Source organism: Polistes canadensis, unplaced genomic scaffold, assembly GCF_001313835.1.
Source record: "Polistes canadensis isolate GaletaPanama2010 unplaced genomic scaffold, ASM131383v1 scaffold_31, whole genome shotgun sequence".
NCBI classification, from domain to species: domain Eukaryota; kingdom Metazoa; phylum Arthropoda; class Insecta; order Hymenoptera; family Vespidae; genus Polistes; species Polistes canadensis.
The window spans coordinates 993,182-1,016,733 of record NW_014569578.1 but is presented as its reverse complement, the minus strand read 5'-3'; the positions used below and the strand labels follow the sequence as shown (position 1 = coordinate 1,016,733).

The following is a 23,552-nucleotide window of genomic DNA, read 5'->3' as shown; positions in this document are numbered from 1 at the left end:
TGTCATTGGATCGATAAATGTGGGAGGTTCGACATATAGCAGGACCGTTACCGAGAGTATCGTCCTGTACATAATAATCGGCCAACACCTTTCAACTTGATCATTTTTCGTTGAACGGAATTTCGAGTAGAATTTTCTCATTGTCACCTAATGTTGGACATTTATTTCTTTTTATTTTTAGAAACAACTGTTTTTTCCTTTCCTGTCTAGCAATAAAACAAAATCTTTCGACAACCCGAAAATAAGTATTGAATATAACATTTCTGGAACGAAAGCAGAAAGAAATTTGAACGTGTATCTAGACAACGAAGCTGCTTAAGTTTGATAACAAGAACGCTGCTGGAATCAGTAACCTAATAAAACGGTACGTTTTTACCCCTACCTAGTGTCTCTGACTTATATAGACGAACAGAACGTGATGATTTTTAATTCACGACCGTTTATCGAGCAGTGAACAATGACTCTTTGAAGTATTTTTTGAGTTTTCTGATTCAGTTTAGTTTTCACTCGTGTTTTTTCACTTGGACACATTTATTTTTTTGGAATAATCGAGTGAATAAGAAAACAATTGTGCGAGGGTGAGATTATTCTATATTTTTTGTGAATATTCAATTTTTTATATTTGTGATCAATCATTTCTATGCCTCTAATATTGATGATCAATCTTGATTTATCAAAACTATTATGTAAATAATTCTTTATATGGCATCTGATCGTCAGTTTTTAATTATTAGCTCATGCAATAAATCTATGCAGTTTGTGCCATTTATTTACTTACAATTAGAAAAACATCGCATGCGTTTATTAGTCAATCTTACATTATGCATAATTGATATATCTAAACAGCAAGTGATTAGGATTATAAAATATGCCAGTTACATTTCTAATTATTATTATTTTTTGATTCACTGCAAATAAATTGATTTAATAAAAAGTATACTCCATATTAGGATTATTATAGATAATAATACTTTATTTTATACTATGTAAATAAGCAAAATTAAGAATTAAATATACAAGTAAATTAATTTTGAAAAATATCCTTTTCTTATAAATTAATATTCATAATAAAAGCTGAGACATCAATACAATCAATTTACATTGTAAAAGTTCCACATTTAGCTGTTGTCATAATTTTTGACGAATACTTTTTCGAATACAAAGTTTTTATATTTTTATTTTATTTCTTGTGGATATTAGAAATAATATTCATTAATTAACTAAATCCTTTATCAAACGTTTAAAAATCATATTTTTAATTTACTCAATTTTAATCGAGTGTCTTAAGTTGTAAGAAAAAAAGTAACAAATTTTCTTTCTACCTAATTCATTTTATTTTTCGATTCATTTTATTTTTTAATTCTTTTACTAATGTTTAAAAATTGTCTTTTCATATTTTATTTTATTTAAACTAAGCTTTTAAAATTTCGAAAAAAAAGAAAGAAATTAATAGGGGAAAATATTTTCCTAACAGTTATTCTATCTCATTACATTATTTTTCAGTTTAGCACACACATTTCTATTTATATATAATATTTTTTTATTATAATATTTTCTTTAAAGTTAATTCGTTTCATTTTCATGTTTTTATTTGAATGTGATAACAATATACGAATTTAATCGTTTTCAATTGTTTTCCAAAAAAGAACAAGGTCCGCTACTTATTTTCTATGCACAACGGTTAATAAGTTAATTTGTATTCAAAAGGGAAACATCAACGTCACTCGCGTGACACTTTCATGTTCTCCTGCTATCCCACTTCCTACTAATATGGCAAGACAGGGGAAACATTAATACTAACTACTCTGCTAAACAAATTTCAATTTATCCATTCGTTTTCCACAGGTCAATCAGAAAAAGTATCAAAATGATATCAGAAAAAAAACAAAGATTGAGAATTTGTTATAAAGTTGGAATTATATTCCTTCTGATTGGCTCGGTTATTTCTTTGGAACACACTGAAATTGTGCCATCTAATCATAGAAACGTATCCGCTCTAATGAGCTTAATGCCAGAAGCCAGGAACTCTGAAGATCAGGATATGAAAAATCAAACAATTCGGTCATCTAACATTGACTTAACAACGGAAGAATACTCGATTCCATATACCCCAAACATTAGTAAAGATTTAAAGAAAGTAAAAATTCCTTTAAAGTCAACATCGAGCGGAAATCATTACAGTTCGAGAATTGTAAAAATTGTATCTAAGAAGGACAGTTATCTTGAAGCACTAGAACACTCACACACTAGCAAAGATCCAAAAGAAGGTGTAGTACATGTGGATGTCAAGCCGGTCAGATCAAAACTAAACAGAAGAGAGTACATTCAAGGACCAGTTTATAAGCCGGAGACAGAATACGGTGCTCCGAAAGAACCTAGTGGAATATATAATCCACCAAATGGCTTGGGAAGCTCCTCAAAGGCGACAAAGAACTTATATAGTTCACCAAGTTCTAACAACTTTTTCTCTAAACCTACGGATAGTTACTCGCTGCCTGATCAGTCTTCAGTCAATTTTCAAGATTACTCTGCTTATCTTAGTGATCCTCAAACCACTTATGGCCCACCTCAAACCAATTATGGTCCGCCTCAAAGCGCTTATGGTCCACCTCAAAGCGCTTATGGTCCACCTCAAAGCGCTTATGGTCCACCTCAAAGCGCTTATGGTCCACCTCAAAGCGCTTATGGTCCACCTAGTAACAAATACGGTGTATCTGCTCATCCTCAACTATATGATGAGTTATCTCCGGGGAACTCGTACTTGTCGCATCAGCAAGGTGAGGAGAGAGGTAGCGTATTATCGAAATAAAATATACTTTTTGTTTCTTTAATATTCCTTTCGATTTACGCTCATATACGATACTATATTTTCATGTTTCATCATATTTTAAGAGCATATGCATTTACAGTTTAATTATAATTCATCATTATAAGTTAACATTTAATTTGATCTTCGTGGAAAACATTGGTTTTTCTACTTATCTATCTTTCTTTCTACAGACATAATTACATCGTGAATTTTCCTTTTTGTTTTCAGGGTACGATAGTTCAGCCATGAATTATGGTACTCCTTACGGATATCCCAGTTCATCTATTATTGAATTTCCTAAGATCGACTTCTCCTGGCCATTTGCTCTTAAATTGAATGCTTTTACCCTCGCAAAGATCCTCTTGAAGTTGGTTCTTTTCAAGATGATCGTCAAATTCATCGCCGTGATTTGTTTGTTGCTTTTCATACCTAAATTAGAGATTATCAAGAAGCCAAATAAAGATGAATCCGAGGAAGAAGAAGGTCGTCATTATTTTGGGTGTAAGTCTACATTCTTTTTCAATCTAATCCTACGTATTTTCCTTTTACCCACCGACGAATAAATGCTTCTTTTTCATTACGAATAAGCGTTAATCTATAAATTTAACCGGTTAGGATACTTGATCTTTTGTCGGTTTACGGATTTATTTTCTAGTTAACGAAGTTTGTGCTAACCTTGATACATTGCTAACATATTATAACATATTTTTTGCAATATAACAATGGTGTATAAAATATAACTCTGAAAACTACTATCTACAGCTTCCAAGATAATATCGAATTTCATTGCCATATTTATCACATTTTTTTAATTAATAATCGAAGTAGTATAGTATGGATATATATATATATATATATAAAATCTATGGTAGTATAGTGTGATTCAATATTAGAATACTTTATGTATAAATATATGATTCACATTATTTTATCAAACTTTCATTTATGTTATATGTCCAAACTGCTCTTTAACATAATTCTATAATTATGAATAATCCTTGAAATGAAGCGTACAAATTATGTTCATTAAGAATTACTGCATGCGATAAAATAAAATTCAGATTGGGTTACAGTATAAATTTAAAAAAAAGAAACCTTTTCAAAATACACGTTTTAATACTACAACTATACTAGTGATTTGTAATTATTTATAAATCACACATTTATAAATAATACGTTCGAATCGCCATCCATTTAATTTCTTTTCTTTCTTCAGCTAACGCAGATCTAAATCTTTTAACCGAAATGGTTATGAGCTCCGTTGAGAAATATACAGCGTTAAATAAAGCTAAAAACGACGAGGTTTGCACAACGACGATGTGTCTTCTTCGAAGAGCGTTCTTTTATAAGGAATCTTGGAAGAATTACGTAGAGTTGTTTAAAAGTTACTTATTAGAAGAAAGAGAGAAGGAAATTGTCGAATCAAAGCGACTATCAAAACGATGAATCATAACGTGGTCGTTAGAAAAAGTTGATCATTGCCAATGGTACCTAATTTATAGTTTCCAATTATTTATTTATATATGTATTTATTTAATTATTATGAAATTTCAAATAAAATAGATCATGTGTGTGTGTGTGTGTGTGTGTGTGTGCGTACGTGTGTGTTCGAAAGTAATATAAAAAATCCGACACACTCGGATCTCGTTAATTGTTCACATAATAAAAAAATTATAAGATAATTCAGAAATAAAGAGAAGTTTCTGTTTCGTTTGGCCGGCTAGTTAATGCAAAGTTAAGTACGAAGAACGATTATCGTCGTTCCCATATCATTTTACATATGCTCTCTACGTAGTTAGCTCAATGGCAGTCTTGATGCGATCATCTGAAACTTTTTCAGGGGGGGATAGCTCCAGGGAATAGGTTATAAATGTCGTAGCGGAGTATAACGTCGTGTCAGTCTCATTTCAATAACCATCTGAAAGTGAGCTGGAACGGTAAGCCGAATTGGATAATAAACATCTTTTTTGAGAAGTAACTCCCATTGAAAGAAAACACGATGCAATTAGCTTTTCTATTGGGTGAGTCGATTAACAAGAGAAGCTTGTTGAACTTGCATTTTTCTATGCTTATATCGTATTGCTGTGATTCGATTCATTTAATAATATACAATGTAAAATTACAATAGATATCATTTCAATAAAAATTTATTTCATATAAAAACCGACAAAAATCATATAATTGTAAAAGTATAAAACGATCAATTTGCAGACAGTTAGAAAAAAGTTTGCTTTAATAAATAATACATATTATTCATTTTATTCAATCTCGATGATGCAAGTTTTTTTCAAAATTTATTTTCTACAATTGTTATATTTGTTCGATTTACATGTAAATATTTTTCTTTCATTCTTAATTACGTTTCGCATAGAATGGATTATCTACTTGTTTAATATCGGTTGTTTTCTATCATTTTTGTCACGTGAACGGTGGCTCAAAAGCAAAAAGAATGTGAGTCGATCTGTGAAAGTCCTTGAGCAAAGTGACTTTACTAACAAAAGTAGTTGCGATGATCTCGATCTAAGATGATCCTTGATTTCAATGAAGGAGCAATCATTCAATAAAAGTAGATACGAATTAAGGCCATATAGCTCTTCCTCCTTTCGCGACGCTGTATATTATCTTCAATTCTTTAACGTAATACCACGACATTAGCGAAATATTTTTAATTCGATATGTTTTTTCTTTCCAATGGGATGCTTTGAATTGATGAAAGTCTTTTTGTATATTGAAAGTAAATACCAAAATAATGAACACCTAATTTTGTTTTTACACAATAGAAACAATCTTGTAAAGTAAGTCCATGTAATAAAAAATACGTTTCCTATAATAAAATGGATAATACGTTTTATGTCTTGAAAAAATCGTTTAAGATGGAATAAAGAACTATATTTCATTCGAAATCCACATATATAAAAATAATAAACTGTAAGCTCATATTTAATATATGTATTATAACAGTGAGTGAGTCACGGAACCCTACGCTTCAAAATAACTCGAAAAATATACATTCTATGAACTAATTTCTTCTGCATAGTTAAATTATATTAGGGAACGGATGTGTAATGGTAACCAAACATTGTCTAATTTTTTGTCTACATTCTGATAAAGAATCAAATTGTAAAAAGTATGTGAGACGAGCGCGTCCATGGCAAATAGTTAAATAAGCATTCGTGAAAGGATTGGACGGTGGGCCCTGGATAGGTTAATGGATAAAAGGAATCGCCCAGAAAGCGAAAGATTCATGGTTTGAGTCCCGATCCAGTCACTCCAATTTTTCTCACGAGAATCTTACAAGTATATAATAAAAGATCAATAAAAGAGAAAGGATGTACAAATAAAATAAATATATGCTAAAAGATGTTAGATTTTGTCTATTTTCCTAGTACTGACACACGTCTTCGTCATATATGTCGAAAATAATTACCTATAATACAATTAAAATTTAATATTCTACATTCATTTGGTATATACTTTAAGAACGCAAAAAGGCTGCCATTAACTGAAAGTATCATATTCCGATCAATGTCAAAAGTATAAAAAAAAGATTATTTGCTGCATCTAAAATTTGATATACTAAATTAGTTTCATATATATATATATATAGGTACTTTAAATACGCAAAACCGTTGTTGTTTATTTTTGAAATGTGACATCCGCGACAATATCCTCATCTTATTATTATTTAATCAGCACTTGCATTCACCATTCTGTTCGGGTTCACTGAACGAACGGAGGCTTTTCCTAACGATACGAAGAAAATTTCGTTAAAAGAAATAAAAGAGCCAAAAGAGATAAAGGAAGGTGCTACGGCGTCTAAGGATGTAAAGGATGCTATAAAGGCCGCTAAGGAGGCGAAAAAAAACAAGAAAGAATGTGCTAAAGATTGCGGCCCTTATGATCCTATTTGTGCTCATGATCCTTCCGATCCTTATGGTAAATCATGGGACTTTTGTACTGAATGTGATATGGAAGTTTACAACTGCGAAACAGGATCGAGTGAGTTTATTATAAATGTAATTTATCTGTTGTTCTTTTTTTCTTCTAAGTTTAAACTTTGTAAAAAGTCCCTTTGCATTGATAACAATGCCGAGGAATTACTAGCAATGACTGATTTCCGGCTTTAACGGTAACATATATATACAAAATTTATTTTTAAGTTATATAGATTTAAATTATTAACCGCCATAATAATTTGATTAAACTTAACAAGTTTATTTTCTTTTTCATTATCAACAGAATTGGTTATGAAAAGCAGAGGCGAGTGTACAGGAGTTGGTGGAGTAAGATTGTCATAAAATAAGGATAACTGAACATGTCATTTACTTTATTTCGATATTTGCCAACACTCTACAAATTTAATATTATCTTTTAACTTTTCTTCCGGGCTTATACTTCTTTAGAAGCTTTATAAATTTCATGAATGCTGTCATTGTTATTTGTTTGTAATCTTAGTTACCAACTTATGTCATATAATATGTATACCTAAAATAAATAATATATAATTATGAATATATGAAACACAATACAAATTTTATATTATCTACAAGTTATCAATGGGTCGTCTATAAACAAGTTTATAATACAGTATACTTCGGTATAACGCGGTTAATACGTTATGAATTCGTATTATAGGAAATCTTTTGAAATAAAAACATTTTTCACATAATAGATTTTTTTATTATTTTCTTCAAGACAATTTTGCTATTTGTAATATATGTATTAAATATAAATGTTGAAAAATAAAATAAAATGCAATTAGGAAAGTAAAAAAAGCTGAAGTGATAAAGACAACAATTTAATGCTCGAAATTAAAGGAAATTCAATTTTTTCATTCGGAAAATTATCATATTTTATTATATTAGATGTTTCATAAATGGTTGTTATATAGAAGATGTTTGAAGTGTCCGCCGTTAGTTTCTACAACCTTTCTTATAAATGGATGGAAATATTCAACTATTTTGAACCTTACGTTCCGGAAGTCATTTTGGTATGAGGCGGTCACTTCGGAATCTTTATTCATTTATAACTCGAAAGCTAAGGTATAACGAATTTATGTTCATATATCTTTTACAAATTTTAGCGTATAATCAGAGGTACTCAAGCTTTTTTCTTTGCAGGCCACATACGTCCGTTTCTTATCGTTCATGAATGCCGATTCAAAATCGCTGAGTAGAAAAGAAAGGTCATAGAATAATATTTAAACATTAATATGATCTTTAGTATTGTTTATAAAGGTAATTGATCTAGCAGAGTCACTCAAGTTTTGAATATTCACAAGTAAATATTTCGGACCGCAATTTAAATATGGTTAGTGTAGATGTACCCCCTAAACTATTGACACATATTTATGAAACACCCTGTATAACACGTTATATGAAATTAATAGTTGCAATATCTTTCGTGCGTATAGTAAGAGTATAATAAGTATCATAAACGAGTTGTTTTAAAATGATGATTATTTTGACGAGCACCAACGATTATGTTCGTGCTTATTTAAACCTATTGTCTGTCAATCACCAACGTAATGAGTGTTTATCTCTCTTATTAATAAACACTCTAATGAGGATGTGACACACACACACACACAATGATGGATGATGATGAAGCACGATCTTTAAAGGCTCATTCTTTGTCCTCACAACAATGTCGCGTGGATCGTCTCTCGTAAAAATGATTTTTACGCTCTTCAAGATACTTTATATGTTTAACTTGTTATTATATTATAAGACAAGCGGTTGTCCGCAAGATTGGAATACTTGTACGAATCCTGATTTTTCCCATACGTCCAAAAGTTCGGATATTCTTCTCGAAGATATCGAAAGTCGATTGTCCAGCCTCGAAAGAAGATTAAGGGCTGTCGAACAACCAGGTGAGACTAAATGTACTTTTCAATCTAATTTCATTCCATTAAATTAAAGCAATTAAGATAAAAGCACCAATAATAAACCTCGTCAAATCAGTAGTTAATTGTTTTTCAAGAAAACGTAATAAATAAGGTTTATAAAAAGAATTTTTTCCAAAAATACGCGATGAAGTTGCATAAAATATCTATTGCACCTTTTCCCAAAAATGATTCTCTATTGAAGAATAGAAGTTTTATTTCTTTCCTCGCTAGCTCGCTTCCCTCTCCATTCTTCAGCTTATCCTCGTGTCTCCCTGTTTTCACTCTTATGCGTGATATATTGCACATATTTTATTCTTATTAGATAAAATAACTTTTTCTAAATTAGATCTTTTTATAATTAGCACAAAAAGGTTAAATTAAAATATTTTTTGTTTATTCATATCATCGTTTATTTACGATTGACTTCAGTTTGGCAAATCGGTACAACGAACGAGGATTGGGAAATTTGTGCCGAAGGACCATGTAAGTGCGTACCAGAAACTAAATCTCTTTCCTGTTGGAGATATGGATTACTCGACGTCCCACCTTCCCAAGTGGTTCCTAATGATATTTTAAAATTGTAAGGAACTCTAATATTGACAAATATTGTCTTATTATGTCACACAATATTATCTTATATTTTAGGGATTTGGGAAGTAATCAAATGACAGCACTACACAGAGATACTTTCCTGGATATGACCCAACTAAATCAATTGTGAGTGTTAACCATACTAGACCATATAAGACCAAACTAATCAGATGTAATCGCAGAGCTGGAATAAACGAGTTTTAAGCTTTACAGAGACTTGAGCGGTAACTACATCGAGCATCTGCCATTGAACCTTTTTTTTTCCTTGCACAGTGCAATACATCTAAGAATTAGCAAGAACTTGTTGAGAGAACTGCACCAAAATCAATTTGTTAAGGTGCGGAATCTACGTATTCTGTGAGTTCGATAAGTTTATCGACGATATTCCAAAAAATGCATTTCCCAATACAATGAGAATTAATAAGAAAAATACATACAAACTATCCCTGTTTGTCAGATATTTAAGTTTAAGGTGACAATAGTTATTGAATCGTTTAATATAATAGAACTATTTGAATGTTCGAACATTTATATGGTTTTCTATTTATCTTTTTCGCCAGCGACGCATCATCGAACAGATTGCAAACTTTACCAGAGAGTCTGTTCATAGCTAATAACGTCTTAGTATTGCTCGATTTTTCCAACAATCTTATATCGTATTTACCGAACGGCACTTTTCATGGATTAAAAACCTTGGAAGAACTTCTACTTTCACATAATCGTCTTACCACCCTTCAAAGTGGCGTTTTTCGTGATCTTCTTAACACAAAGTGTCTAAAACTCGACGACAATCGATTGGCTAAATTACCAGCTGACATCTTCCATCAACAAATTTCATTGGAGGAATTGAATTTGAGAGGCAATTTATTGACTGAAATACCAGATAAATTGTTTTCCTCACTTGAACAATTGCTAACACTCGAACTATCAGGCAATAGACTGACTCATGTAAATATTTTTCTCTTCAAATAAATATTGGATTATTTGGAAAGAGTTCGGCAGTTTTTTTCTGAGAAAAGGTTCAAGAGTATAATAAAATCGATATCCGGTAACCTTGATGCAACCCAATACAAATATTTAGACGAGTTAAAAATATTGAAACATCATTGCAAAAAATGTATCAACTTAAAAAGAAATTATATTGAAAAATATAATTAATTTGACAAAAAATACTCTTCTGTTAGACTTGACTTGTTAAACGACTCTCGTATTGAACATAAGCGATTACGAAAAATCTTTTCAATCAGTCCAAACCTTGGCTTTCCTTATTCAGTATTAACTTCAAACTAGTATCTGCATATCTGCTGTATGTGAAAAACCACTGAACTTTCTGGATAATCCATATGTTTTTTTATACTCGAATTAAAAATCATTTACTATCATTTATTAGATTAATCTTTACGCATTCGATGGATTAATATCACTGAAAGAACTTCAGTTAGGACAAAATTACATCAAAACATTGACACCGGGATTATTCGATAGTGTCATGTCTTTGGAAAGGTTGGTTTTATACGCTAACAGTATAGAAGTCCTATCAAAAAACACGTTCCGTGGATTAAACAATCTAACTTCTCTTTTTCTACATTCCAATCGCTTAAGACTATTGCATCCAGAATTATTCAAGGACACTCCGAATCTACGAAAATTGTAAGTAATTTCATTCTACTATTTCTATAACATTTGAAAAATAAGTAAAATATATAAATGGGTATTAATTTTCAGATTACTCGAGGCCAATTATCTGTCCTATTTACCAGCAAGAATTCTAGATGGTTTATTAACTATACGACAGCTTCGATTAGAACGAAATCCTTGGCATTGCGACTGTTCGGCAGCTTATCTGGCAACATGGTTACAAAGAAGATATTTAATCATTACAAATAGTTCTAGTATAGGGGAAATTAATATCGGTGACAATTCAAAATCCTGGGAATTTGGAGCTGGAGTAATATGTAGAGGTCCTGGTACTATGGGAGGAAAATTGTTATTACGACTAACGTTCCATGAACTTTGCGAGGGTCAATGGGCTTCCATGAAAGGCCTGGTACCAAGATTACCAAAAGATCTATTAGGAACTCCCTTATCAAGCATATTTGGCAAAATTGCACAAGTATAATGATGCAATATTTTTTATCATATAATATTGGGTTGTCCGAAAAGTTCGGGCCGATTTTCAATAGGTAGAATCAGAACAAAGCTAAATAGATGATCGAAATAATTGGAAGCCAATGACATGTGTATATATTCTACAAAATAATATTTCAAACATCTTTAGAATAAATTTTTGCCAGGATATATTAATTTTTGTTAGTGTTATACGGCATTGAAGAAAAACAAAAACAAATTACACTAAAGCCATTAAATGCTTTCCTTTTATAGGAAAAGTATAAATGCCACATTGGGCGGAACTTGTTGTCTTGATTTAATGCTGGTGATATTGAGAATAACCAATGCCATACGATACATAAACCCTTAGCGGCCACACGGGGTATATATACTTATATATAGTAAACCGTTTTAATTTTGGCTCTTTTTTGAATTTATACAAAAATTTATAAAAAGGTAAAATATAAATAAATTAACAAGCAATTTTGTTACTTTGATACAATTATAATATAATTTAGTATATACATTTATGTCAGTTAAAAATTGAAAAGTTTCTTTAATCATTAAATATTCATATTAATAATACTTCTCTAATAAAAATAGTTACCAAATCCAAATATAAGCAAACAACAATATATATACAGGATGCTCCAAGATTCGCTTTATCAAACTGAAAAATTATACAATGTTTTTCCATCAGATATTTATTATTAGCATCGTGAAACCATTCTATTCTACTAATACTGGAATAATTAACTAGAATTATATGATTTTAAACAAAAAACACAATATTGTAATTCTTTAATTAATCAGTATTAGTTTTTAGTTTTTCTTTTCTTTTCTTAGTAAAGCGACTTTGTGAGACAACCTGTATATTACAAGAGTACATTACAACTTTTATGTAAAATATAGTTAAATAAAACATTTAAAAAAATACAATATAAACAAATTAACACGCAATTTTGTTATTTTAATATAATTAAAATATAATTTAATATATTCATTTATGTCATTTAAAAATTGAAAAATTTCCTTAATTATTAAATATTGGATGTATAATTTTATGTATGTATGTATATCTATATTATTTGTACATATACATAAATAAAATATTTATATATTAATAATACTTTCTTCTACCGAAGTCTACATGAAAGATATGTATCACAGTTGGATAGGTACGATAACTAAATAATATTTAAATTATTAGCGATAGATAGATTTTCTATTGTAATAATATGTCAAATATATTCTTTTAAGCATATATATATAGAAAACTAAATGTTTACAGTATATGATTATAAAATCATAATTGTTAAGTAAAATAATTGTCACATTTATGAATAGCATTTGCATTACTCAAAATAAATATTCGTGAAGATGTAATTTTTTATAGAATGCTAAGTGCTATTATTAATTTATTTTAAAAACCAGCTATTCTCTTTTGTAACGTAACCCAATCTAATAACTTCTGTTGAATTGATCTTGATTGAGATAATACAACAGCAGCCTTTTCAAATTTTTCTTCGTTTCTACGTATATATATTTGTGCATCTTGCTCTAATTGATTTATTTTGTCTGGTCTTATTTCTACCATAGATAACATTTCAGTAAGATACGGATTGAATCTGAAGTATATGTGGTTAGGTAAAAGATCGTTCAGCATTGTGTGCACAGCTAAAAGATTATTAATAAATTAATTTCGAATAATCCAAAATACTACAAATTATAGAAAATTAATCTTTCTAAAATCTTTTGAAATTACCTAAAAGTCATTTCATTTTTAGTATAAAACTCCAAATGAAAATAATGAAAAAGGTAAGACATTTAATAATGCAATAATCAGTTCAATTGTTATTATATTAATAACTTGTCTGGAATTTAAATTAATTCCAAACAAAAATTAAGAACCCATACTGTAGCTATAGAAACTGAAGTGTTTAAAACATGAAAAGACTTTGTGGTACCCCTAATGGTTGTTTTAATATTTTACCTTCGGTATCAGTAGCACTATCCAATATTTTATAGAATTTTTCTTTCCAACTTGAAATAGCTACTTCTCCTGACGTGGAATCATTATCACAAATTCTATTAAGTGTCCTTCCAGTGCCAAGTGAAATGACACATTGAATCGAATTATTTGGCCATAATCGTTTAGCTTCGTGTATTGCTACTGCACACGGATTATTTACTAGTATACCTAAAAATGATCATAATCCCTATATATCTTATAATATTATATTATTTTCACTGCACATATGAAAATTACCTCCATCTTGATGAAGGCATTCTCCATGTTTATATTCTTCAAAATAGCTAGGAGCAGCTGCAGAGGCTCTTGCTGCTTCCCATAATCTATGTTTATGCGATCCCATGTATTGACTTTCAACTTTATGCGGCAATGTGTAATTTCGAAATACATATGCCATTACGCGTTCATGATTAACTACAGCTGATATAGCAGAGAACTAAAACAATTTGGATAGATCACAAAAATCTCATTTATAAATATTTATTAAAGCAATACGTTAGATGAACATACTTTTGGAGCATTTGGATCACGATTTGTTTTTATGAGAAGTTTATCGCCTATTGTTTCTCGTAATAATTTCTCCCACAACGCTGTATCATAATACGCATGACTCCACATTAAGCTACTTGTTCCTTTTATGGCACTCTGCGTAAATACTTTAATACTTAAATCTTTGTACAGTTCATTAATTTCATCTAACGACTTCCTCTTAAGACCACCTAAAACAATAATTTGATATTAAATCTTATTTAAAAGATAATGTGAACTATGAAAGAGGAATGCATATCAGAAATTTAGGATTACTTGCAAATACCTTCATCCGATTCCTTTGGTACGACTACATTTCAAAAAATAGAGATTAATCTCTATAGAAAACGTAATAAGTTAAAAAACAAGGAATATTTACATACCTAAAGTGGAGGCAATAATTGCTCCAGTACTAACACCACAAATATAGTCAAACATTTCATGCGTTTTTTTTCCAGTTAATTCTTCCAATTTTTTCAACATTTGTATCACTAGTAAACCTCGAATTCCACCTCCATCTATCGAAAGGATTCTAATTCCACGTCCAATTGGAGGATCAACGTAACCCATTATTGCTAATGATTCTCTGATAGATGCTATATATGAAAAAAAAAAAGACAATAATACAATAATAGGTATTTTATATATATATATATTTAAAATAAAGTCAATGTATTTAAAAATTATTTAACCTTTAATTTGCTCATCATGAGTTTTTTGTCGTATTCTTAGTAAAGTGGTTAATGCTCCTTCCGTAATCGCATAATGTCGAGCTTCTGGATACTGATCAATGTGAGTCAATAAATCTTCAATTCTTCTCCATTTTGATGCAGTCGATTTAGCTATTACAATACTATTCAATAAATATCGTGTTCGAGAAATAATACTATGCTTTGGAATATTACTGTTAATGTTTACTTTCCACTTTGACGTAGCCACTAAACTACTCTCTTTTGTTCTACTTGTCATTTTTAAAATTAAAGCAGTGATAATCTGTGGTATTGTGTAAGATTGCTCTTTCAAATTGAACTTATCATTAGAAGCATTCAACTTAACATCTTCCTGCGACAAAAAAAGTAAATAATTAATAGGATCTTCTTACGTAAATCATTTTTTTTTGAGCATATAATTTTTAATAAATTATTTGTATAATATATACCTTTTGAAATGTTGATCTTTCTATCATTTTTTGCATAAGCTTTTCACTATCGATTGTCTTTCCATTGAATTGTTTTTCCTGTTCTGTCATTAGAGTAAGATCCTTAGATGTTTCAATTTTACTTTCCTCTCCTTTTAATATTTTATCTGATTGTTTTTGAACGTTGACCAATGATAATTTTCGAATAGTATTTCCTTGTGTATATTCTATCTTTTGTATCAGTTCGACCCAATATTTAGATAAAATAACTTGAAGACTTTTCTCATAACCAAATTTATTTAAATAATCTTTCAATAGTGTTAATAGTTTTGATTGATTTTGCATCGACATGTCTTCCTTTCTTATGTTTCTTATGGACAACAAAAACTTTTTCTTCAAATTTTTTACACTTCTCTGCGCACCTCTATGTACTGCGCTATCTGTTAATTGTCTGATTCAAAAGGATATCAAATATTTAATATTAATTATTTTTATCGTCTATTAAATTATATTACAAATTAGAATTATGTATGAACAGAAGTATGTAGAACATACACAGATTTGACACATTTTTCAAACAACTTTATATCTTAATATTCATAAGAATGAAATTTTATAATTTTAAAGTTATTTAAATATATATTAGAAAAAATAAAAATCTTAATCACTTTAATTTAATATATTGTCATTACGTTTTAAAAGTTAAAAATGGCTTTTGTCCAAACTTGTCAATGCTATTTAACTATGTATAAAACAGCCGCCATATTGTTACAATTTTAGGATCAGCTGATCAACACAATACACATGAAATTGTTTTTCGTAATACAGCTATTTCAAAAGTGAATCATGATTTTGTTCTTATTTCATCGACATACATTTTTTTCTCAAATGCAATAATATATTATTATTATTTTTCTTATATATTATATATTTGAAATAAAGTGACTTTGTTCTTTTTTCTTAAAATTAAAAATAACAGAGATATTTAAGATAATAATAGTTATTAGACCACCCGGGTATTATAGGTATAGTCAATTAAATTAGATAAAGCCAAAAATAGAGTTGTAGGAAGTGAAGAATCAAATTAACAGAAAAAGTAGTGTAGTATTCTTACCTTGTCAAAGAAATACATTGATGACATTGTCTAATGGAACTGTACAGCGACATCAAATAACAAAAAATAAAAATTAATCTCAGCAATGAAAAAGAAAAAATATATATCAAAATCAATCGACGTCTTTCTAATATAAAAATAAACGAGACTGACAATGAAAGAGAGAGAGAGAGAGAGAGAAACTTTCAATATCTTCAATATTATTTTTATTATCGAAAAATTCTCACGTTGCACACGCCTGCTCGTCGTTCTGATTACACACACAACATAAAAATATTCTAAATCTGACTTATGAATTAACTGTACGCTATATCGTTCAACTTTATAAACTGTTAAATAATCAATGGATATGTACTGAATGAGTAGAATTTTTTAATTGCACTAGACGTATGAAAACTTTCGTTAAATTTCGTTTAAGATGCCTCGAGTTACACCTGAGAGTGTTACCGAGAAGAATCCGCAAATGTTACTAAACTGAGTTACCAATAGCTGCTCCTTATATAAAATAAACCTTCGTGACGTATTGCGACAATTCAATGACAGCGTTGTAAATAAAATCGTACGATAACACGTTCATCCAACCAGGAAACACTTGGCACATTCATTTAAAAAAAACAAATTTCATTTTGTTTATTACAAGCAGGAAAAGGATGGATAAAAGTTTAGTAATTGAGCGCGTGCTTCTATCATGTGTTTTCATCGAACGAAAGTAAATATCTTATTTATGTTGTATAAGGTGAATACGTATTTAGGTGCTATGCATTGTTATGTGAAAAATAACTTACGTTAGTTGGATTCTATCCCGATTAAATGCTTGAAGCTGATTGAAAATGATCTTATTATTCGATTTAAAATATTATGTCCATTTACAAGATACAAGGTAGTTTATACTTTATCAATAACATTACGATTGTTACATACTTTTTCGTAGAGCACGCTTATCTATTTAATAAAGGAATTCTTTTTTTATCATCTTCTAACGGCTCTTCAAAAAATATATATATATATATATTATTATTACGCCAAATCTTACGAAAGGCTTAGTCGAATATTTGTTTTCTTTCACAATCAAATATTTGTTAGGCCATTGTCTAAAGAACACAACTGTAACAAGAACTTTTTTTTCTTTTTTCTCCTGTTATTACGAACAGGTACATTAATACGCACATAATTTATGATCTCGTTATCGTTATAATAAATTTATTTAAATGTATATAATTACAATAATATAAGATTTTACATCAACAACACTTAGTATATAAATAAGTGAATCTATATATTAAGTTTTGTTTACTAATCGTGAATTAAGATGATAACAAACTCATTGTGACATTCACTACAGTAGTTCTAAGTAAACTAACTTTAGAAATGTACTTTTTGTTTTTTAGTCATGAATATAATTCAATAGACTCGGTTAACAAGATTCTACATGATTTTCCAACTATATCTTTCTTTGATTTTTAGAATTTACAAACACACATAATTCAAAAATTTCAGCAGGAAGAAAAACATTCAAGAAAAGTATTTTCTTAAATTGTTTCTATCTTCAAATATCTGCTATATAATATTGCCTTAGATTATATTTTAATTAATAACTTATTTTTTTTTTTTCAATTATATACTTTTGCTTGCTATAATGTTATTAGCATCTGGTTTTTTAATAATCATATTATAAGCTTTATCATTATTATTACTATAAATGGTTCTAACTCTTTGTGATCTACATTTTCATTATAATTATACTTAAGAAATTGAGTTATCGCATTCTGTTGTCGTAAGATTACGATAACAAATATATTCTTATTTAGATGCCAGGAACATTATTAACCTAAAATAATAAAAAAAACTCTCTCTTAAAAGTATTTCACTGGAATCTGTATTGTTACGTTTGAAATAAATTAATTGGACATCATGATCAGTTCTACAATGTAGCTCACCTGAAACTAATTGCTTTTGCAGCAAGAAGTCTATTGCACTCTGCTGTATCTGGTAATGGTATAGGCAAATATGGACTTTCGTTATCTTGTTCCGTGAACTCAAATCTGTGAATTCTTGGCTGTACTTTCATATCACCGAAAGGTCCTTTCAATATCAAATAATGCAAGGGTAGTGGATAGGTTGTTTTTGTTTTCAAGATCAACTATAAAAGAAATGAATACTTATTTGTAATTGTTTCTTCATATTACAAAATATGTAGACGTTTTAGTTGTGTGATAATTAATAGATACTTGATAAGTTATGTCCCGTTCAGAACTTTGAGTAGGATCACGTTGACTATTATTAATCCTTGCTTTCACAACCCATTGATTATTGAATGCCGTGAAACGAGATGTTTCGTAAAACAATTTATGAACGAATTCATCAGTACGATATGGCTTCATTTGTAAATCTACAAGTAATTAAATTCTTTATACTTTCGGATTTTTCGTGACACCCTATATTATGAGGAATGAGAGTAACAAAAATGAACAATAGGGTACTTGATTAGTCACAGTAGGGAGATCTAAAAAAATATTAAAAGTATTAAAATATAATAAATATTGCTAGATGAATAAATATTAAATAATATATATATGTATGTATGTATGTATACATAAATTGTTCAAAGGAAATAATAAAATGTGGAAGAATTGTATGAAAATATTAATGAATGACATATACAGACCATTGAAAGTGATTTTTTCGTAGGACAAAAGATCAAAGACATTGTCATAGAGCCTACGTTCTTCTAAAGTACGAGCATCAATGTCACGTAAAGCTTCCATAACATCTGCTCCAGTGCGATGAGGATGAGCGCAGTGTGCTTCGTGTTCTGGCCCTTCATGGTTTGGACCTCGCCATGGACAACCAATCCTACTGTATTTGCAACTTGATATCCTAAAAAATAAAAAAAAAATAAATGGTTATTATTTAATAAAATAGCAATGTAGTATTTGAACATAATTACCTTTCTTCGCACATGGTTTCTTCATGACGTTCCAAAGAATTTCGCGGGAACTCCTTGGCACAGTATTGACATTCTGCAGGCAATTCAGATACCGCTTTTTCAACTGCCAAATTTCGAGATGCAGATGTTTTGCTGATTTCAATTCTGCAGTTAGGACAGGTAGCCAATTCATCTCGTAGCCTGGCATCTGCGAGGACATGAGTGAAGCAACCAGCACACATCAAGTGTCCATTAGTACACTGTGAACATCATTGTAACAAGCATTAATATAAAAATCTTATGTACTTTGTGCGTGATCTTTTTTAAATGCATCAATAATTTTCAATTAAATGCAAGGAAAAATCTCATGTACCTGCAAAGTATGTATTAGCAGTTTAAACATTTCAAATGAAACTAAAATTTAAACAAATTAGTTATTTAACTTTACATATAAAAATAATATTAGCTCACAAATAATATAGACATTTTAATACTGCTGATACTATACTTCTCTCATAGATAGAAATTGATTACAAATTTATTAATAATAATAATAATAATGAATCAAAATAAAATAAGACTACAGCCATGTATATTACCATGATTTTGATGTTTTATAACCTGAAACACAAAATCATATGGATACTATTAATAATTTATCTATTCATTTTGTTATTAAATTTTCTTATACGAATTGACATTGTTATTGCCAATGATATTATTTCTAATGCTGCCAACAATGACAACAGATGGGAGTAAAATGGGATGATGATGCATGGGAAAAGAGAATAGGGATAATTTATGTGAAATAACTAACTAATAACCTTTAAAACATTTATTTTTTGTATACTCTTCAACTATACATGATGTACAGATTTTCCAAGAATTCGCTTTCTCTCTCGCACTCTCACGCTCTCGCCGTTTTTATAACTGGTTGGTATTTCTATTCCCGCAATTATTTATAATAATTATCGGATAAATCATATTTGACTTGTCTCTTAATAACTTTTTACAATAAACATATGGACGATATAAGACAAATATAACATTACGTACTAAAAGATTATATGGGTTTAACAATTTGATAGACTTTTACAATTTTCCTACCTATAACCATCATTTACTCTTTCGAGAAATTCAAGAAGACATAAAATAACTAGTTGATCTCTAATATGACTCTATCTAAAGAAAATTAATACGTATATTAAACAACTGTATAAAAATTTATAAACAAGGACATACAAAAGTTTAATTTATGTAACCTTTGTTAATTAAAATTATATTTCATTATTAGTCTATAAAATAGTACAATAAATACTATTCATGTGCTTGTTATATATTTTTTTTTCAGTATTTCTAACAAAAGCAGGCAATTATATTTATATGTTAATAACATCGGGTAATATATTTCCAAATATAAAATACATGTCTTTTTGAATAAAAGTGTTCTCACATAACGAAAGAATTTTAAAGGGAAAGGTAGAGAAAAAATTACGCAATTTTGGAAATTTGGATCAATAACAGTTGACTGAGAACATTTGGTTTGTCAGGATTTTTCAAAGTTAAGTACTGTACGTACATGCATGCATATATACATATATTAATTATAGAATAAGAAGTGATCGAATTCTTTATATCATTAAGAAACTTTTTGTTAAATATTTCTTAAAACAATATCTTCAATTATAAATTAATATATAACATACACACACATATATATGTGATGTATATTAATTTATTTTTATACATCACACACATACAAATGTAATAAATATTAATATATAATTCAAGTAAATTAATGCGCGTATAATGTCTACATACACAAATACATATAAGCGATCACTTTTAAAAACAATACATTTTCTACCGTAATATCCTGCAATTATCTTGAAAATTAAAAAAAAAAAAAAAAATTTGCAAAAATTTAAACACGTTATTTTCTTCGCGTCCCTTATGTGTATATTAAAATGTATATTGTTAGAAAAGTAAAATACAATTGTATTTTAACCATGCTCTTATTATTTCTTAAATTCGTTCATGATCTATTTGATCGACTAATATATAAATATAAATAGTAAAACAGAGTTTTGGAAAATGATTGTAGCGTTATATTTTTATCAAATTAATAACATGGTAATAAATATTTTTTCAATTTAAAAATTGCATATTATCCATTTTTTTTTTCTTCTGAAATGCATTACAATTTTACCTACCTGTGGAACTTTAATTCTTACCTTTAGTTTATAATGTATATTTCCAGAGATAAGTAAAAAAAAAATATATATATATATATACCGATGATATGCAATATTAAATATATATATTCAATTAAAAATACACCTAATATATGTATATATATTGAATAATATTAACATTTGCAGATACCTATTTTTATAGCGCGTTATGATAATGAGATGTAAAAAAAAATAAATTAAATGATTAATTTTTTTGTTCTTTGGATAGTTTATTCATTAAATTTAGTTTTACATAGAAAAATAAGAATATAAAAAAAACAGATAGAAGAGACAGAGAATTTTTTTTTTAGAAATAAAAAAGTATGAGAAATAGTTACAAAAAAATAGTAAAGAATATATATATATATATATAATTATAAACATAAAAAAACTGCATAAATGGTAAACAATATTAGAAGAAAAAATATTTTTCGCCATATTAGAAATTATTGACTACCACATCGTTGTACAGAAACTCATGTAATGTCGCTAATTATCCACGGATTCTAATTATAATCGAATTAGCGAACGCGTTTAAAGTAGCTATTATAGGTGAATGACCTTAAGAAGTCAATACCAAAGAAAGGAAGACATTCATTAAAAAAGTTAACGTTGAGAAATTAATTGTCCATAGCTGAAAATTGAATGAAATATAAACTACGTCGTAATATAAATTATACATACATACATATAAATATATATATATATATATATATATACATAGCATATACATATACATACATACATACATATATATATATATATATATATAGTATATACATACACATACACACATACATAAAATGACGCACGTAATGTATACACGTACATGTGCAGAATATACAAATACAAATACAAATCATATACATATATGCATAAGGAATTAATGTCGCGCGCAAGGCAATGCCCAGATAGACACATATTCCGTGTTGATTAAAAACGTGGGTGGAATAAGGAAATAACGATGTAATAGTAAATCCTTGACAAACGATTAAAAGCTCAAATTGCAATAAAATAGATATCACAATAAATGTAAAATAATAAGTAAAAGCTTTTCTTTCATCGTTTTTTTTTTAAGATAGGAGCACCGTAAACTTACCTGATAGACGGCCGCCCTGGGCAGATCAAGACAAACTGCGCAGCAGAGGATGCCGCCCAATCGGTGCTCCAACTTCTGCTCGGTTTTCCCATCGCCGCGCACCTGTTTACGACGCTTCTTGTCGGGCTCGAGGAAATCCTCGACCTTTTCAATCTCGTCTCGCATCGGTGCAACCGACGCGGTCTGCTCTGAAACGCTGCTCGAGGAAGCAGCCTCGTTGCTCGGCTCCGCCATGTTCATTGTTTTGATTTTTCCTCTTGTCGAGTGCGGCACAAATTCTAATCAGACTTTGCTATACTTTTCTCTGTCTTCCGCGAGAGGCGCAACTGACACTCGCATATACCTTGATGCTGATTGGTTGACTCGAATTTAAACCAGGGGACTAAGGCAAGAAAATGTAATTTATATCGATATTATATTTTGTTCTCGTCAATGCATGTCTTCATGTTTTAACAAAGCCTAATTTAAATACGTAGTATTAATTATTATTTCGTCTAATAATCGGAAAAAAGATCGAAGAATTTACGATCCTAACGATATCATTCTTTCCAATAGAATATTTTGTTTGTTATGCGCATACATAGCAATTATCTCAACAAAAATAAGTGAGGATACTAATTCATATACGTAAATACTACAATACGCTATATTCGAAGTAATTAAAAATTTAAAAAAAAAAATTACTCTTACAAATTTTATAAAATTTGTCTATTTTCTTATTAAAATATATAATAATCGTTGAGAGACCGATAAGTCTTTGCAGTATTTACCGACAATTGTAAAATATAAGTAACTTCAGTTCGATTTTATAAACTGTTTGTCCATTTAACAAAAGACATTTCAAGCTTGCCTTTCCAAAAAAATTGTGATCAAATTATTCAAGTGTTATTTATTGCACATTCATTTAAAAATGAAAAATCAAAACGAGATTTTTCTACATATTTTGTTGTATTATTTTTAAAAAGGAAAAAATAATACGCAAGCGCGTTAAAAGACTTGTGATGTCTTTGGTAAAGGCGTTTCATCAAAACAAACGTAATAAAATTGGTTTGCCAAATTTGGATTCTAATGATTTGAACATAAGG

The 23,552-nt window shown here is 29.1% G+C and overlaps 5 protein-coding genes across 9 annotated transcripts; 3 read left to right on the top strand and 2 right to left on the bottom strand.

Annotated features, from left to right (window-relative positions):
• The first annotated feature begins 433 nt into the window (after nt 1–433).
• LOC106784148 lies at nt 434–4,783 on the top strand. Of its 2 annotated transcripts, none has more exons than XM_014743368.1 (4): nt 434–578; nt 1,846–2,777; nt 3,038–3,310; nt 4,026–4,783. In XM_014743368.1, exons 2-4 carry the CDS (start codon nt 1,868–1,870, stop codon nt 4,253–4,255), a joined length of 1,413 nt encoding a protein of 470 aa, XP_014598854.1. In that variant the 5' UTR covers nt 434–578; nt 1,846–1,867; the 3' UTR covers nt 4,256–4,783. The 2 variants fall into 2 exon arrangements, with proteins under 2 accessions (XP_014598854.1, XP_014598852.1); XM_014743366.1 differs by having other exon boundaries at nt 1,846–2,789.
• On the top strand, nt 4,617–7,335 carry LOC106784151. Its single transcript, XM_014743384.1, has 3 exons — nt 4,617–4,830; nt 6,503–6,808; nt 7,049–7,335. The coding sequence occupies exons 1-3, from the start codon at nt 4,809–4,811 to the stop codon at nt 7,105–7,107; spliced, it is 387 nt and encodes a 128-aa protein (XP_014598870.1). The 5' UTR covers nt 4,617–4,808; the 3' UTR covers nt 7,108–7,335.
• Nucleotides 7,336–7,577: 242 nt separating this feature from the next.
• Nucleotides 7,578–12,345, top strand: LOC106784147 (carboxypeptidase N subunit 2-like). Of its 2 annotated transcripts, XM_014743365.1 has the most exons (9): nt 7,578–7,851; nt 7,930–8,681; nt 9,126–9,276; nt 9,342–9,413; nt 9,501–9,644; nt 9,848–10,235; nt 10,678–10,790; nt 10,890–10,937; nt 11,013–12,345. In XM_014743365.1, the coding sequence occupies exons 2-9, from the start codon at nt 8,456–8,458 to the stop codon at nt 11,404–11,406; spliced, it is 1,536 nt and encodes a 511-aa protein (XP_014598851.1). In that variant the 5' UTR covers nt 7,578–7,851; nt 7,930–8,455; the 3' UTR covers nt 11,407–12,345. The 2 variants fall into 2 exon arrangements, with proteins under 2 accessions (XP_014598851.1, XP_014598850.1); XM_014743364.1 differs by having other exon boundaries at nt 10,678–10,937.
• On the bottom strand, nt 11,880–16,356 carry LOC106784145 (calcium-independent phospholipase A2-gamma-like). Of its 3 annotated transcripts, none has more exons than XM_014743363.1 (9): nt 16,209–16,356; nt 15,116–15,545; nt 14,649–15,018; nt 14,340–14,552; nt 14,243–14,266; nt 13,939–14,147; nt 13,666–13,864; nt 13,390–13,596; nt 11,880–13,073 (listed from the first exon to the last, which is right to left on the bottom strand). In XM_014743363.1, the coding sequence occupies exons 1-9, from the start codon at nt 16,259–16,261 to the stop codon at nt 12,820–12,822; spliced, it is 1,959 nt and encodes a 652-aa protein (XP_014598849.1). In that variant the 5' UTR covers nt 16,262–16,356; the 3' UTR covers nt 11,880–12,819. The 3 variants fall into 3 exon arrangements, with proteins under 3 accessions (XP_014598849.1, XP_014598848.1, XP_014598847.1); XM_014743362.1 differs by lacking the exon at nt 16,209–16,356 and adding an exon at nt 15,787–15,875; XM_014743361.1 differs by lacking the exon at nt 14,243–14,266 and having other exon boundaries at nt 16,209–16,336.
• Nucleotides 16,357–17,322: 966 nt separating this feature from the next.
• LOC106784150 (cysteine and histidine-rich protein 1 homolog) lies at nt 17,323–22,793 on the bottom strand. Its single transcript, XM_014743383.1, has 6 exons — nt 22,468–22,793; nt 19,156–19,394; nt 18,874–19,085; nt 18,437–18,597; nt 18,146–18,348; nt 17,323–18,036 (listed from the first exon to the last, which is right to left on the bottom strand). Exons 1-6 carry the CDS (start codon nt 22,705–22,707, stop codon nt 18,009–18,011), a joined length of 1,083 nt encoding a protein of 360 aa, XP_014598869.1. The 5' UTR covers nt 22,708–22,793; the 3' UTR covers nt 17,323–18,008.
• Between the last annotated feature and the right edge of the window lie 759 nt (nt 22,794–23,552).

Bases quoted from the DNA above. Each gene is read 5' to 3' on its own strand.
- LOC106784145 (XM_014743363.1), bottom strand. From the start codon at position 16,261: ATGTCGCTGTACAGTTCCATTAGACAATGTCATCAATGTATTTCTTTG. The intron at 15,019-15,115 runs GTATATATTATA...TTTTTGTCGCAG, and splicing joins AAAGATCAACATTTCAAAAG to GAAGATGTTAAGTTGAATGC. The intron at 14,553-14,648 runs GTTAAATAATTT...TTTCATATATAG, and splicing joins TCATGATGAGCAAATTAAAG to CATCTATCAGAGAATCATTA.
- LOC106784147 (XM_014743364.1), top strand. From the start codon at position 8,456: ATGTCGCGTGGATCGTCTCTCGTAAAAATGATTTTTACGCTCTTCAAG. The intron at 9,277-9,341 runs GTAAGGAACTCT...CTTATATTTTAG, and splicing joins CCTAATGATATTTTAAAATT to GGATTTGGGAAGTAATCAAA. The intron at 10,938-11,012 runs GTAAGTAATTTC...ATTAATTTTCAG, and splicing joins ACTCCGAATCTACGAAAATT to ATTACTCGAGGCCAATTATC.
- LOC106784148 (XM_014743366.1), top strand. From the start codon at position 1,868: ATGATATCAGAAAAAAAACAAAGATTGAGAATTTGTTATAAAGTTGGA. The intron at 2,790-3,037 runs GTAGCGTATTAT...TTTTGTTTTCAG, and splicing joins TCAGCAAGGTGAGGAGAGAG to GGTACGATAGTTCAGCCATG. The intron at 3,311-4,025 runs GTAAGTCTACAT...TTCTTTCTTCAG, and splicing joins AGGTCGTCATTATTTTGGGT to CTAACGCAGATCTAAATCTT.
- LOC106784150 (XM_014743383.1), bottom strand. From the start codon at position 22,707: ATGAACATGGCGGAGCCGAGCAACGAGGCTGCTTCCTCGAGCAGCGTT. The intron at 19,395-22,467 runs GTAAGTTTACGG...TGATGTTCACAG, and splicing joins CCAGGGCGGCCGTCTATCAG to TGTACTAATGGACACTTGAT. The intron at 18,037-18,145 runs GTGAGCTACATT...TTATTATTTTAG, and splicing joins GCAAAAGCAATTAGTTTCAG to GTTAATAATGTTCCTGGCAT.
- LOC106784151 (XM_014743384.1), top strand. From the start codon at position 4,809: ATGCAATTAGCTTTTCTATTGG. The intron at 4,831-6,502 runs GTGAGTCGATTA...TTATTTAATCAG, and splicing joins GCAATTAGCTTTTCTATTGG to CACTTGCATTCACCATTCTG. The intron at 6,809-7,048 runs GTGAGTTTATTA...CATTATCAACAG, and splicing joins CAACTGCGAAACAGGATCGA to AATTGGTTATGAAAAGCAGA.